This window comes from Hemiscyllium ocellatum, chromosome 1, assembly GCF_020745735.1.
Source record: "Hemiscyllium ocellatum isolate sHemOce1 chromosome 1, sHemOce1.pat.X.cur, whole genome shotgun sequence".
In the NCBI taxonomy this organism is placed as follows: Eukaryota; Metazoa; Chordata; class Chondrichthyes; order Orectolobiformes; family Hemiscylliidae; genus Hemiscyllium; species Hemiscyllium ocellatum.
Window position 1 is genome coordinate 31,311,792 of NC_083401.1, and position 16,572 is coordinate 31,328,363.

At 39.9% G+C, this 16,572-nt stretch overlaps 1 protein-coding gene and 1 long non-coding RNA gene across 3 annotated transcripts in view; one reads left to right on the forward strand and one right to left on the reverse strand.

The window, feature by feature from the left end:
• polr1a (RNA polymerase I subunit A) overlaps positions 1 to 16,572 on the forward strand; it is a 164,340-nt gene that overhangs the window by 92,604 nt on the left and 55,164 nt on the right. For both annotated transcript variants that reach the window (XM_060843736.1, XM_060843650.1), the window contains exons 27-30: positions 3,444 to 3,601; positions 6,367 to 6,496; positions 12,209 to 12,325; positions 14,505 to 14,780. In XM_060843736.1, the coding sequence (XP_060699719.1) occupies positions 3,444 to 3,601; positions 6,367 to 6,496; positions 12,209 to 12,325; positions 14,505 to 14,780 (681 nt within the window). The remainder of the gene's footprint in view (positions 1 to 3,443; positions 3,602 to 6,366; positions 6,497 to 12,208; positions 12,326 to 14,504; positions 14,781 to 16,572) is intronic.
• Positions 1 to 16,572, reverse strand: part of LOC132827215 (uncharacterized) — a 71,359-nt gene that overhangs the window by 1,526 nt on the left and 53,261 nt on the right. Inside the window, exons 2-3 of the long non-coding RNA XR_009645983.1 lie at positions 11,602 to 11,642; positions 6,326 to 6,473 (exon numbers count right to left, since the gene is read on the reverse strand). This is a non-coding gene — a long non-coding RNA (uncharacterized LOC132827215). The remainder of the gene's footprint in view (positions 1 to 6,325; positions 6,474 to 11,601; positions 11,643 to 16,572) is intronic.

The window sequence follows — 16,572 nt, forward strand, 5'->3', positions numbered from 1 at the left end:
AAGAATGAGCTTCTCAGTGATAGGCAACATGGTTTTGTGCGGGGGAGATAGTGCCTTACCAGCTTAATAGAATTCTTCAAGGAAGTGACCAAGTTGTTAGATGAAGGAAGGGCTGTTGATGTCATATACATGGACTTTAGTAGGCTTTTGATAAAGTTGCCCAGTGTAGACTAATGGAGAAAGTGATGTCACATGGTGTGCAGGGTGTTCTAGCTAGGTGGATAAAGAACTGGATAAAGAGAGTTACAAATGCTTAGGAATTGACCGACAGGTTTAGACAGTACATTTGGATCGGCTCAGGCTTGAAGGGCCTGTTCCTGGGTTGTGAATTTCTTTGTTCTTTGTTCTCAAATACTTGACCAGTGTTGTCTTTAGGGTTTCAACACTGAAAGACCTGTATCATTTGGGTTACCATATTTGTCTCAAAATGTAGATTATGTGGAAAGGATAGAGTGAATCTTGTAACGATCTCGTAGAAATGGGTTGGAATAGGAGGAATAGAATAGAACAGAGTGGTAGTGCCCTGCTCACTTAGTAAGTAACTTTCTCTGTCATCAAGCATTTTTCGACATAACAACTAATCATGAGAATGTTCTGGTGAGCAAGAAAAAGTTATAATAGGTTTCACTTCCTTTAATGGGGATGTCTTTTACCACATTTTAATGATAACTAGGTTTCAGATTTGTAAAGCTAAGCATCATTTCTCTTGCAGGATTTTCTACCTATTTTGGCATGGTCATAAATTGTGCCAGACAGTCTGAAACTGCATCTACAAAAGAATGGACTGCCTTTAAGCCTTAATGTTCATAAGACCATAAGAAATAGGAACAGGAGTAGACCATTTGGTCTCGCCAGCCTAGTCAGCCATTCAGTAGGATCATGCATGATCAAACACTCCTTATAACCACTTCTCTGCCCTATGCTCCATAATATTTGATTCTTTATCAGCCAGGGAATCTATCTATTTCAGCCTCAAATATAAGCAAGTGCTCTGTCCTTGTGATTTAAAATATTTCACCTGTTGAAGGTCACCAGTTCTGGCAAGAATATTGGTCAACACTATCTTGATACTATTAATGCTAAACAAACTAGCACTAAAGTAAGAATCAATATTAAAGTTTAGTTTCAGAAATCCAGTTAAGTATCTCTAATTTAAAAGAAATTAGACCAGTCATATTGACCAATCTGTGTCACACCTATTTAGGAAAACTCTAGTCCTTTATATTCTTATATCACTCACGCTACTCGATGTACTTGACTTGCACATCAGTGAAGCGCCCTCACCTAGACTGACCAGGGGACCTATTTACTTCCTAACTTCAGGGTTTTGCTAACAATGGGGTAACAGCTATCAAGTGTGACTAAGGAGGGAATTCTCCAGCTTCCTTCAAAGAGCCATCTGCTTTTTTGTAGTCTAGGTGACTTCTCATTTGGCTCAAAGAAGTCAGAAGACATACAATACCAGGTTATAGTCCAGCAAGTTTATTTGAAATTACTGCTCCTTCATCATTTGAAGTGTTTGCTTTCTTGCATCTTTGCAGAAACTTGATGCCTGTGTCGATTTGCGCAATCTTCTTGGAGATCCTTTCCAATTTGAGGCAGCAATTTGTGGTGTTATGGTAGTCATTATGTGGAGGTGGCAGTGTTGGACTGGGGTGGACAAAGTCAGAAGTCTCACAACACCAGGTGATAGTCCAGCAAATTTATTTGAGATCACAAGCTTTCGGAGCGCTGTTCTTTCATCAGGTGAAGTATTGTAACTTCTGACTTTGTCCACCCTATTCCAACACTGGCACTTCTGCATCATGGCTCAAAGAAGGCAGTTTGTTTTCATAAGCCTACATGGTTACAATGCTGTTGACAGTTTCCTTTCCCAGCATTCAGTCTAGCTACGTTTTAAGGACAGAATTTAAAGTTGCGTCATTCTCCTCCGTAATTAGGATTGAAGCTATTTCTAAAGCATATTTTATCTGTGGAAATGGCTGAGAATAAATTCCTGTGGCGGGTTGGATAGCATTTTGTGAGAGAGTTTTGAGGATGGTGGTGAATGTGGTGTTTTTAGGTTTAATTGTATGTCCTGCCAGATATAAACTATGGTATTTGCCCCAAAGGAAAATCAGGCATAAGGACTTTGACCAGTTTGAGCATCCATCGAAAATTAATCAAGCATTTTATTTTTATCTATTTACTCATGGGGCACGAATGTTGCTGGCTAGGCCAGCGTTAATTGCGCTCCCCTAGTTGCCCATTGCAGGTCATGTAGTCTAAGTAGGAACACATGCCTTTAGATGCCTTACCATATTGGGTCAAGTTGAGGGAGTAAAAGCTGTTTGACTACTCAACTACAGGTCAGCCGTTGATGAGGAAAGTAGTAGGATTGTATTTCTCTTAACTTTGCAGACTTTTTTTAAGTCCTCACCTCATTTTTTCAATGTTTCAAAACAGCAATTCCCTTTTTGCCTTTGTTACCTGACAGTATCCTGTATTTTGCTCTCTCAATTTATTGTCACTAAAGATGATGTAATTTTGGTGTAGAGTGCCAAGATGTTGCTTCATCCCTTCATTCTTCCCATGATGTGATAACATTGAACTTTCTGTTTTATAAATGACTTGTGTCAAAATGTATAATAGCTTTGCAACAGTGTTGAAGTGAACATGCACAAGAAAGTGATGTGAGAAACCTTATTTATAGTGAAAACACAAGTAGGGACATGTCATCTTTATATCTGTAAAATCTAACAACTGAAGAGACTTGTAAGTGTTTTGAGTATGTTCCGGTGACGAAACAGCTTTTATTATAGCTCTACAATTTCATGTTCTAAGAAGTGTTGAAATTACAAACTATGCCTCTCACGTTTCTGAACTTTTGGAAAATATAAATATTTTTCTGTACATGTAAGAGCAGAAGCAGGCCATTCAGTGCATTGAGACTACTCTACAATTCATCATTGTGTCTGAACATCTACTATGAGGCATTTTCCTGCACTCTTGATACTGTATCTAGAAATGTGTGGATGTCTTTCTTGACAATTAATCATTTGAGCATATTCCAAAGCCCTCCAGGATAGACGAATTTCTTAATGTCGGTGCCCAACAGTTTTCTATTGTTCCGAGCCTGTCCCCTGATTTTTAGATTACCCAGCCAGGGAAACACTCTTTGTGCAATCACCTTTCATAGCCGTTTAAAAAAATTGTAACTTTCAATGAGGTCACCTCATTTGTTGAAATTCTAGATAAGAGAGCCCAGTTATCTGTTCTCTTTCTGGGTTTTTTTCTTTGTCCTTTCTTTCTGTTACCATTCCCTGTGTTCAAGAATAAGTCAAGCTATTTTAACACTTGCAATATGAAGCTTCAGAATTTTATTACTAAGATCCAGATTTGTTACTTTGTGACTTATTTCTTTAATTGTGAAATTGTAAAGTTTCATTTTGTATACATTTCAGGTTTTACACAAAATTGAGGTAAAAGATTCCTTCCAGGTTCAAGGCACGCTGGAGAAGTTCAGAATTTACCAAATAACATTTCATTTCCTGGCTTACAGTCTGTACCGACAAGAGAAATGTTTGACACCAAACGACTTATTGCACTACATGGAAACAAGGTAATGGGGTAGAGAAGTCTTAAAGATTTCAGCACAGGAGGCATGCTGCCTCGTGCTAACAAAAGCAGCACATAAAGCAGGCCTTTCAGCCAATATGAGCTATTCCCATATGTGGCCTGTATGCATTCATTTCCTTGCCTGTTAATGTATCTGTTTAAATGCTTATAAAAGTTGCTACCAAATCTACTTCTGCAACTGCTATTACTTTGTCTGGCAATGTGTTCCAGACACCTACTGCCCTCCATGTAAAAATAAAACTTGTGTCACATGTCTCCTTTAAACTTTCTCGTTACTTAAACGCAATTTAAACCTATGGCCCCAAGTAGGCTGTTCTTCCCCTCTTGAGCCAGTCCATCTATTCTGCTAAATGTCATTGGAAGTGAGAATGTATTTACGTTTCTCATTCTCGGCAATAAGATCTCACCAACCTAGAACAATTGAATTTAGTAATGTTCAAAATGTTCCGCTGGATTTCACAACTTGCAGAAATTACCTTTGCTAGACTGAATAGAATGTAGCTACTTTTTAGCCATTCTTACATCCACAGTATCACAGATCACTTGCTATTCAGGAAATTCAAGACTTGAGTCCTTGCTATCAGGGTTACAGAAGAATTAACCTCTGTACGAGTGCCTCTTACCTGTGCGGTTCCCCGGTGTTAAATGTCGAGAAGGTCTGCACAGCTTTTTCTGAGATCCTTACTTTGCTTTTGATCGTTTTCTAATGATATTGCATGTTTTCCCCATGCATATATTGATTTCCACTAGGTGCTCTGGTTTCCTCCCACAGTCCAGCAATATGCAGGTTCAGTGGATTGGCCATGATAAATTGTCCCTTAGCATCCAGGGATGAGTCGGCTTGGTGAGCTAGCCATGATAAATATAGTGTTACGGGGATAAGGTCAGATGTTGCATCTGAATGAGATGCTGTTCAGAGGGTCAGTGCAGACTTGATGGGTTAAATGGCCTCTAACTGCATTGTAGGGATTCTACAATTCTATATTTTTGTGTGCTTTGTCCATGGGTCTACACTTATTCATATGCTCATTCCATACATCTACCACCCTCTGTGTGAAAAGGTTGCCCCTTAAGTCTCTTTTATATCTTTCCCCTCTCACCCTAAACCTATGCCCTCTAGTTCTGGACTTCCCGATCCCAGGAAAAAGATTTTGCCTATTTTCCCTATCCATGCCCCTCATAATTTTGTAAACCTCTATAAGGTCACCCCCTCAGCTTCCGACGCTCCAGGGAAAACAGCCCCAGCCTGTTCAGCCTCTCCCTATAGCTCAAATCCTCCAACCCTGGCAACATCCTTGTAAATCTTTTCTGAATCCTTTCAAGTTTCCCAACATCTTTCCGATAGGAAGCAGATCAGAATTGCATGTAGTATTCCAACAGTGGCCTAACCAATGTCCTGTATAGCCGTAACATGACCTCCCAACTCCTGTACTCAATACTCTGACCAATAAAGAAAAGCATAGCAAATGCCTTCTTCACTACCTTATCTACTTGCAACTCCACTTTCAAAGAGCTATGAACCTGCACTCCATGGTCTCTTTGTTCAGCAACACTCCCTAGGACCTTAATAGCCCAAGATGGCAGATAACATCAAAATACGTGAGGAAGGCAAATAGAGGATGACATGAGTTTGCAGAAGGATATAGACAGGTTAAATGGGTGAAAATATGACAGATAGATTGTAATATGAGAATATGTGAGGTTTTGCCATAAAGAATAAAAGAGACAAATATTATTTAGGTAGATGCAGAGAAAGAGACTGGAGAAAATTGCAATACAAAGTGATTTGGGAGTCTTTGTGTGTGAAAAGCTAACATCCAAGTTCAGCTGCTAATAGGGAAGGCAACTGGTTAGATTGGCCTTTGTTGCAAAGGAAATGAAGTATAGAAATAGGGAATTCTTGTTAAGACTATGGTATGGAAGGCACTAGTCAGACTACACTTAGAATGCGATGTTCCCTATAATGATTTTTGCTGCTGTGTGGACCTCTGAGCACAAAATGGTTGAAATAGATACTTTAAATCAGTGAGAGAATCGAGAATTATGGGGATAAGACAACAAAATTGAGTTAAGGATAATCAGATCAGCTATGATCTTATTGAAAGGTGGAATGGGCCAGTGTCGCAAATGGCCTACTTCTGCTTATAAGTCTAATAGTCAGTGAAGTTATGTAAATCATATGGATTGTGCTATATCTATTAAGGGATCACATACAAAATCAGTGGTTCTTAACTGTGGTGTTCTTAATTGTGTAAAAATGCAATGCATATAGTGCAATCCACATTTGCACTTAAACCCAAGATCCTAAGACAATAATTTGAATGTGCCTTTTTAGTGGTTGCAAACTTCCTTTGCTAGTAGTCTCATATCTGACTTCAAGGTTCAGAATAAAACAACCGCAGTTGACTATCAAACAGTCATGTCTGCATGTTTTTGTGATTTTTGTTTTGGAGCTGGTTATAATTAGCTTCACAGTGTTTGCTTCTCTGCCATTGTTACATAGGCATTTTATTTGCTCCATCAACTTCAGATTTCAAGTGGCTTCTACTTAGGCACATTTGGAGAATAACACATGGATCATTGGGTTAAATTGTCTAAATATGCCTGTTATATTCTGCAGAATAATAAGGAAACAATGTTGTCTATCTCATATTGGTCATAGTCATTATATGACTGAGGTACATTTTAAGACGATCAGACTACAGACCTTGCCTACTGAAGATTTGTATTGTCCTCATCTTGAGACAGGTTTTTCCAACTGCTGCTTGATGGCATCAAAAAGAAAAGTGCCAAGCTGGGTTCATTTAAAGCTGTCAATGTCCGGAAAGCCACACAGAAGGATCTTGATCAGGACTCTGGAGAGAGTGATGGGAAGCAGGTAAGATTAGAACTCTTACGCTGGGTCATTGTATGCTCATTTACATATTACATATTTTTCAAAAGTCTTAAACTCATATCATGTACATAATATATTTAGGAGCTAAATGTCTTGCTTGATTGAATTTAAAATGTTGGAGCTTTAATTTGTAAACCTTAATTTTATATTCAGTGTATTGCTGCACTCACCTCATCCAGTGAGGCGGCCATATAGGTAAAAGTCAGAATAGGAAAGTTGCAGTCACTATGATGGAGTTGTACTGTTGGCTTCCCAATAGCCAGCGGTAGATAGAAGAAGAGATCTGTCAGCAGACGATAGAAATATGTAAAATAACAACAGGTTTGTTGTAATGGGTGATTGAAGTTTCTGCAATATTGACTGGGAGTCCCTTAGTGCCAAAGACTTAGATGGAGCAGAATTTGTTAGATGCAGCCAGAAGATTCTTGAAAAATATGCAGATAGTCCAACAAGGGAAAGAGTGGTATTGGACATTATACTGAGGAATGGGCCTGGCCAGGTTATCAAAGTTTGAGTTGGGAGCACTTTGAGGATAGTGATCAGTTTTGAGATAGTTATGGGTAAGGATAAGAAGTGCTCAGGTGGCAGTGCTAAATTGCAGGGTAGGTTAACAAAGAGCAAAGAACAATGCAGCACAGGAACAGGCTCTTAGGCCCTCCAAGCCTGCATTGCCACATTTTTCCCTTCCATGCTAAAATTGTCTTCACTTATCCCTCTGTTCCCTTCATATTCATGCATTCGTCCAGGTGCTTCTTGAATGCTGTTGTTGTGTCTACTTCCACCACCACCTCTGGCAGTGTGTTCCAGGCACCCACTACCCTTTGCTTGGAAAAATCTGCTTCACACATCTCTTTTAAACCCCTCTCTGCACCTTCAATCTGTGTCCCCTTGTAATGGACCCCTCCCTCCTGGGGGAAAAAGCCTTATGCTTTCCACGCTATCTATGCCATTCACAATCTTATAAATTTTTATCAGGTCGCTCCTCAACCTCATAATTTCAGTGAAAACAAACCCAGGCTATCCTGCTTTTCTTCATAGCTAAACTACCCTATACCAGGCAACATCCTGGTAAACCTTTTTTGTACTCTCTCCAAAGCATCCACATCCTTCTGGTCGTGTGGTGACCAGAACCGTACGCAATATTCCAAGTGTGGCCTAACTAAAGTTTTATAAAGCTCCAGCATAACTTGTCTATCCTTATCCTTAATGCCCCTTCCAATGAAGGAAGCACCTTATCTATCTGTGCTGCCACCTTCAGTGACCTGTGGACCTGTACACCCAGATCCCTCTGCATATCAATGCTCCTAAGAGTTCTGCCATTTACTGTATAATTTCCAAATGTACATGACCTTTCAAAATGCATCACCCCACATTTATTCTGATTAAACTCCATCTGCCAATTTACTGCCTATGCCTCTAACTATATCCTGCTGTCCCCTCTGACAATGCTCCTTAGTAACTGCAACTCCACCAATCTTTATATCGTCTGCAAACTTACTAATTAGACCAATTATGTTTTCCTCCAAATAATTTATTTCTATCATGAACAGTGGTCCCAGCATTGATCCCTGTGGAACACCACTAGTCCCAACCTTCCATTCTGAAAGGCATCTTTCCACTGCAACCCTCCATCTCCTATGTCTAATCCAGTTCTGTATCCATCTAGCCAGCTCACCCGATACCATGTGACTTCACCTTTTGTTCTAGTCTGCCATGAGGGACTTTGTCAAAGGCTTTACTGAATTCCATGTGGACAACATCAGCCGCTTTTCCCTCATCAATCATATTTGTCACCTCCTCAAAAAAACTTGATCAAGTTAATGAGGCACAATCTCCCCTGCACAAAACCATGTCGTCTATCACTAATATGTCCATTTACATCTAAATGTGTATAGATCTTGTCCTTGGGAATCTTTTCCAATAATTTCCCTACCATTGACATGAGACTCTCAGGCCTGTAATTTCCAGGATTATCTCTGCTACCCACCTTCAACAATGGTACAGCATTGGCTATTCTCCAATCTCTGGGACTTCACCTGTGGACAAGAGGCTACAAAGATGTCTGTCAGTGCTCCAATAATTTGTTCTCTTGCCTCCCTCAATATTCTGGAACAGATCCCATCAGGACCTGGAAACTTATCTAACTTAATTTTTAAGACAGACGGCACCGCTTCCTTTTTCATAGCAACTTAGCTTAGAAACTTGACACCCCTTTCCCTAAGATCACCCTCTACTAATTCCTTCTCTTTGTTTAAGTAGGTGATGTGGAGGTGCCAATTTTGGACTGTGGTAGACAATGTTAGAAATCACACAACACCAGGTTTTAATCTAACAGGTTTATTTGGAAGTGCAAGCTTTCAGAGTACTGCTCCTTCGTCAGGTGTGTGAGAGAGGGTCTATGTGAGAATGTGATCATGTGTAAGAGTGAGTGTGTGCGTGTGTGTGTGAGAGAGAGAAGTGTATAGTGTAGTGGGGCCACCTGTAGTGTAACATGAACCTAAGATCCCTTTTGAGGCCATTCTCATGAGTACCGAAGTTGACTAACAGCCTCTGCTCAGCAACTCGGCATTGTTGTATATTCTTAACTCCGCCTGGAGGATGGTCACCCGAAGATCTGAGGTCGGATGTCTCTAACTGCTGAAGTGTTCTCCGACTGGAAAAGATGACCCCTGTCTAGCGGCTGTTGCTCGGTGTCCATTTATCCATTGTCATAGCGTCTACTTGGTTTCGCAAATATACTATGCCTTGGGGCAGATTTGTCTATGCAGATACTTTCTACTTTGCTCAAAAAGCACACAGTCTGCAAGTAGTCAATTCATATAAAATTTTACCAATTCCTGCCTTGGATATAGAACCAGTCTGATTCAAAGTCAAGACTGTAATCTCACCCCTCTAATGCATTGTCTGAGCTTGAGATGTCACCTTTTTTTAATAAAACCTTGAACTATCTCGTGACTAACATTTGCATATTAATGAATCGAAATCTGCATCCCTATCCTAAGTGATTAAAGACTTAACAGCAATCTAGGTTTGTTCAATACATCACATCAGTTGTATGACACTTTGACGTTTTACTATAAATTGTGTCCTATGATCTTCCCCCACGAGCTACCTGATGAAGGAGCAGCATTCCAAAAGCTTGTACTTCAAAAATACACTTGTTGGACTATAACTTGGTGTTGTGTGATTTTTAACTTTGGTTAATACAACAATATTAAGCAGGAATTGGAGAAGTTAGATTGGGATTAGCTGTTTGACGGTAAATCCATATCTGATATGTGGGGATCTTTTAGAGGCCAGTTGATCGGAGTTCAGGATCAGCATGTTCCTGTGAGGATGATAGAGAAGATGGCAAGAATCTGGAACCCTGGATGAGAAGAAATATAGATAGTTTAGTCACAAAGAGAAAGGAAGCATATGTAAGGTTTAGGAAGCTGAAAAACAGAAACGGCCCTTGAGTATAAAGGAAGCCGGAAATAAATTAAACAATGAATTAGGAGAGCTAAAAGGCACCATGAAATGTCCTTGGCAAGGAGGATTAAGGAACATCCCAAGGCATTTATATGTATATTAGGAGCAAAAGGATAGCTAGGAAAAGGGTAGGTCTGCTCAAGAGCAAAGGAGGGAATTTATGCATAGAGCCAGAGGAAGTGGATGAGGTCCTTAATGAGTACTTTGTATCGGTATTCACCAAGAATAAAGACATGGAAGATAATACATCAGTATTAGGACATTATTGGAGCTGATTCTTAGGGACAATATTTACTGGAAAAGAATTAACTTATTTGGGATAGTCAGCATGGCTTTATGTGGAGGAGACCTTGTCTCTCAAATTTGATTGTGTGTGTTGGAAGTAATTATGAAAATGATGGAGCGCAGGACAGTGGATGTTGCCTATGTGGACTTTACTAAAGCATTTAACAAGGTCCCTCATGGTTGGCTGGTCAAGCAGATTAAGTCACATGGGATCCATAGAGTTGGTAAGTTGGATACAAAATTGGCTTGCTCATAGAGGTAATTGTGGAGGGGTATTTTTCTGACAGGAAGTCTGTGACCGGTGTTGTTGTTCCACAAGGATCAGTGCTGGAGCCTCTTTTATTTGTATTATATCTATGGACTATTGATTTGGATGAAAATGTAGGCAGTCTGATTTGTAAGGTTGTAGATGACATGAACATTGGTGGAGATTTAGATGGTGCGGCAGGTTGTCAAGTGATACAGGCTGATATAGATCAGCTGGAAGATTGGGTGGAGAAATTGTAGATGGAGTTTAATCCAGACAAATATAAGAAAATACATTTTGGGAGGTTAAATGCAGTAAATAGCAGGACCCTTAATAGCATTGATGTACAGAGGGATCTTGGGATGCAAGTCCATAGCTTCCTGAAGTGGCAGCCCAAATAGGATGAATGGCATCTTTGTTTTCATTAGTGGGGACATTGATTATATCAGTTGCATGTCATGTTGTAGCTTTATAAGACTATAGTAATGACACATTTGGAGTATTGCACGTAATTCTCGTCAGCACACTGAGAAGGATATAGAGGCTTTGGAGAGGGTTCAAAAAAGATTTACCTGGATGTTGGTTTGGCATGTGTTAGCTATAAAGAGAGTTTAGACAAACTTGGATTATTAGTGTTGGAGGCTGAGGAGAGACCTAGTCGAAGTAAACAAAATTACGAGAGGCATCGATAGTCGGAGTCTTTTTTCCTAGGGAGAAAATATCAAATACTAGAGGCCATAAGTTTAGGTGAGGGGAAAAGTTTAAAGGAGATGTATGTGGCAAGCCTTTTACACACAGGGTGATAGGTGCCTAAAAATGCTGCCAAGGGAGGCAATCAAAGCATATATGATAGCAACGTTTATGAGGCATTTAGACAGACACATGAACAAGCAGGGAATAGTGGGCATAAAGGTTGGCACAGACATGGACCTGGTCTTGTGCTGTATTGTTCTATGTTTTAAACTCTTAATAAAAAATAGTGTAACCAGAGTTAAAATTATTTTCATTTTATTTACTTCCATTGCCATGTGCTTTCTAACTTAAAAAACACCAATGTTTCAGAATGGAAGAATAAAAATCATACCTGTCTTAAATAAAAACAAATGCAGGAGAAAGTCACCAGATCTGTCAAGAGAGAAGCAGAGTTAATGTTTCATGTCTGATATCAAGCCCTAGTCTTAATCCTAACTCTAATTCTTCAAAATCTAATTTGCCAGTTCACTTCAGTTAGCTCAGCTTTCATGTCCACATCATTGCCCTTGTTGAAGATTAAAATGCTAGTCTTAGACCCAATGTGCTCCCTTTCAAATTGGATGTAAAATGTAAGGTCAACTCTAACTATTGTATGTATGTCATCTTTGTTTAACACTGCTACCGTTCTATCTTTGCCTCCTTCCTATTCTTCTTGAAAGTCATGTATCTCTCAATATTCAGGACAAAATCCTGGTTATCTTGCAGCTCCATCTCTGCAATGGCTATCAATTCATAGCAATCATTAGAAAGTAAACAAAATAACTATGCATACTCAGATATAGAGCCTTTGTTTTTGCTTTTTATTATCTTTGTAACATGATTAGTCATTCTTACTGTATTGTATCTCTTGGGGAAATAATTCTGTCAGAAATTTCAGTTGGAGATTGTCATTGATATCTGCCTTTGTTTTGACATCATTCACTTCATTTTTTTTAAAGGCAGAAGATGACCATGACCTTCAAGGCGAAGCTGAGGCCCCAATCATTGATGCAGAAGCAGAAGAAGGAGATGCAGACGCAACAGAAGCTAAAAGGCGTGAAAAACAGGAGGAGGAGGTATAACAGGACAAGTTGTACCTTAATTATGAGGAGTGTGACTATTAGCATTGAGCTGAATGGACTCCTTCAACGTGCCTATGTTGTGATTTAACTATCATATAATGTTTAAACTGTTACTGTACTCCAGTGTTTATTTGCAGTCCCTGAGGTCAGTATTTTACAATTCAGTCTGAGCATAATTATTGTGCTGTGTAAAGATAATTAGGTCAGGTTGGTTTTCATTTCATGGAATTGAGGTTTTGTGAACTAAATTGTTTTCAACATTCCTGTTAAAGTTCTGTCACCTTTCTCCACCTGCTGCAAACTGCATTTAAAAAAAAAGTACTTTTCAAGGGATTGTTGGCTAGCTCAGAATCTATTGCACATTCCTCATTGCCTTAAAGAAGATAATGGTATGATACCTTCTTGAATTATTGCTGAACATAGATTATGGGGACTACCACAATGCAGTTCGTGAGGATGTTGCAGATTTTGACCTAGTGACAGTGAAGGAAAGATGATATATAACTGGAAGGGGTTGAGGAAGACAGTGTCTTAATGACTTGCTATGGTGCATTTTGATGATGGTATTCACTTGCTACCACTGTCATTTGATGGTGATGGGATTGAATTTTGAAGATGGTGGATATTAAGTGGGCAACCCTGATCTGGATAGTTCAAGCTTCTTTATTGTTGCTGAAGATGCACTCAACCAGGAAAGTAGGAAGTATTTGTCAAATTCCTGAATTGTGTCTTGGTGGAAAAACATCGGGGGAGAAAAAATGAGTTACCTGCTTTAGAGTTTCTGCCCTCTAACCAGCTCTTGTAATCACGCTATTTGCATAGTTTATAGTCAATGGTAAATCCCCACGATGTTGCTAATAGGTGATTTAGTGATAGTAACGCCATTGAATCTCAAGGAGTTGTGGTCAGATTTGCTCTTGCTGGAGATATTAATTGCCTGGAACATGTGTGGTGAAATGTTACTTGTTACTCAAGCCTAGGTATTATCCCAGTCTTTCTGCATATGAACAGGGACTGCTTAGTTATCTGAGGATTTGCGAATGGTGCTGAACCTTGTGCATTCATTAGCTACTTTCCCCACTTCTGATGTTATGATGGTGAGGTCATTGATGAAGCAGGTGAAAACAGTTGGATCTTGAACACCAGCCTGAGGAACTCTTGCAGAGATATCTTGGGGCTGAGGTGATTCGTCTTCTATATGTGCAGTTGTCTTCCTTTGTGCCAGGCATGATTTCAAACAGTGGAAAGTTTTCTCCCTGTTTCCCATTGTCTTCATTTTTGTTTGGGCCTCTTGATGCCACTTCTGATGAAGTACTGCCTCACTGTCAAAGCTAGTCCTTTCCATCTCAGGAAAAGCAATCCTGTGTTCAGGATTAACCTTGGAAAGTCTTGTTTTTGACATTTCTTAGAGAGTTTTTTATTTTTGGACTAGAATTTGATGTTCCCACTCTTTGGGCAGTGTCTTAATCAGGCAACGTAGATCCTGTCTGCAGACTGGAGAGCAAGGTTTGCCTCTTGGATACTTAACTAGACAGAACCCCAAGAGTGGAAGTTCTTCCTGCCAAGAGATGCTGACCAAATGGAGACGGTGGATATGCTAAATTGCAGCTCCAGCCCTTAAGACACCCAGCCGAGGTCTAGCATCATTGGTGGATCCCATGCCACAGGCAATAGATGGCCAGAATGGGGTTGTGGGGTGAGGCTCATTAGCCTTTGGTGTATTCACATGAGCAGGATTTCAATCAGTACCCTGCTGCCACCATGCTGGATTCCCTGATCAGGGCCTGTGTGCGTTTGAATGAGCGACCACCACCCACCCCAGTCTGGGACCCTGTAAGAAACCCCAATTGCTCTCCTTGAATCGGCTTTACAGATCTAGTTTTCATCTGACTAGGAGTTCCTAGTGAAAATTAAGTTGACCACATATGTTTTGAGTCAATGATATTCCTCCAGTCTGGGTATTCACTTTTAAAAGTAAGATCAAATTTGATCTGAACCTAAACTTCAATAAGGGTTGGAAAAAATTTGAATGAAAAGGTAAGGGGAGAGTTATAAGCCTGAGTCACTCCTGCCATGTATGGCTCAGTAATGCAGATAGGTGATGAATACTCCCACTGCTTCATATGTACGAGCTGATGATTTATTTATTTTCCTGTTTATGGGTGTATTTTAGATTGATTATGACAGTGAAGGAGAAGAGGCTGGAGACAATGCAGATGAACCAGAAGAGAAAGAAGATGATGATTTTCCATCTAGTGAGCAAAATGAAGTCACAGACCAAAACCTTTTCGAATGTCCCTATAATTTCACCAAGATCACCAAAGAAAAGAGGAGAAGGAAGCAAGCTATCACAGAGACCATGGAGGAGCTGAGAGTGAATGCAGTTTTGAATTTACATTCTGCTATTGAAGATTATAAATATGATGTAGCTGACAGTCTTTGGTGTGAGGTAAGACGTGAAGCTCCTACATGAATACCTGAGGGACATGGATAGAGTCGATATCCAAGGTCATTTTTCCAGGGTGGGGGGAGTCCAAAACTAGAGGGTATATGTCTAAGATGAGAGGGGAAAGGTTTAAAAGGGACCAAAGGGGCAACATTTCAGGCAGAGGGTGTTGTGTGTATGGAATGAGCTGCCAGAGGAAATGGTGCAGGTGGGTACAATTACAACATTTTAAAAGGTATCTGGATCGTACATGAATAGGAAGGGTTTGAAGTGATATGGGCTAAATGCTGGGGAATAGGACTAGATTAATTTAGGATGTCTGGTCAGCATGGACGAGTTGGATCACATGGTCTGTTTCTTGCTGTACCTATCTCTGGCTCTATAGAAAATGCAAGAATTCGACTTGTTGTTTTTATAAAAAGTAAATTTAATTCAAAGAATTTTTTTTGTTTGTAGTCAGTCTTCAGTCAATAGTGGCTACGGTTATAAGCGATTGTGGGTGGGAGAAGGTGGTGAAATCAAGATTTGTAGACTGGAAATTATTTTAACAATGAGCACCATGTACTGTTGTTATCACTGGTTTGGCATCTGCAATGGCACTGTATTTGTTCAGTAAAGCAACAATAAGTTGGGTTCATAGTGTGTTCAGTAAAATAAAACATCTTAAATCACTTCACGGCAGCATTGAAAAACAGATTCTGACACCAAGTCAAGTAAGGAATTTTTAAAGTAGATAGCCAAAACCTTGATCAGATAAACTTTATTTAAGATGCATCTTCCAGTAAGAAAGAGGAATGGTAAGATAGAGATATAGGAAGGATATTCCAGAGCCTACAAAAGTGGATGGACTAACATCTGGAATGCTCACGACACCAGATAGGGGAGCCACTGGTATCTTGAAGGCTTTTGGGCTGCAGGAGATTGAGATAAGAAGGATGAAGCCTATGGAGGGATTTGAAAGGATGGAAATATTAATATCAAGACTTTACCTGACTGCTAACCAATGGAGGTCAGTGGCCACAGGTAATAGTGGAACACACCATTAGCTTATGGGCAGTAGAGTTTTGGATGACTTCATGCTTATGGAGGGTAATAGTTGGAAGGCCAGTAGGAGTATACTGGAACAGTCAAGTCTAGAAATAATGAGCATTTCAGGAGCAGAGTCAGGCGATATTAAAAAGGTGGAAAAAGGCCATCTTGGTAATGGTATGTCGAATTCAATTTCAGCCAGTGAGATCATAGAATTCACAGGTAGAGAATGGAGTTTGTGGTGGGAGCTAAACACAGTAATTTGGTCTTCCTGATACTTACTTGGAGGAGCTTTCTGCTCATCCAATACGAGATATGAAAATAAGTTCTGGGATTTACATATTAATAAACCGAAATCTGAAACCGATTCTAAAAGATGAAAGACTTAGCAACAATAGAGTTTGTTTAATGTATCATGTTACTTGCATGACACTGTAAACTTTTGCTATAAATTCTGTGTCTTATGGTCCTACTCCACAGCCACCTGAAGAAGGATCAGTGCTGTGAAAGCTAGTGCTTCCAAATAAACGTGTTGGACTATAGCATGGTGTTGTGATTTTTAACCAGATTAATTTAGGGTATCTGGTTGGCATGGACAAATTGGACCAAAAGGTCCGTTTCCATGCTGTACAACTCTATGACTCTGTCTCCATGATCCAATGCCTGTATGTTAAAGCTAATTAAGGGGGAGGGGGAGCAGCCCGAAGTCGTGGTCCACATTGGCACCAACGACATAGGTAGGAAGCGGGCTGAGGATGTTAGGCAG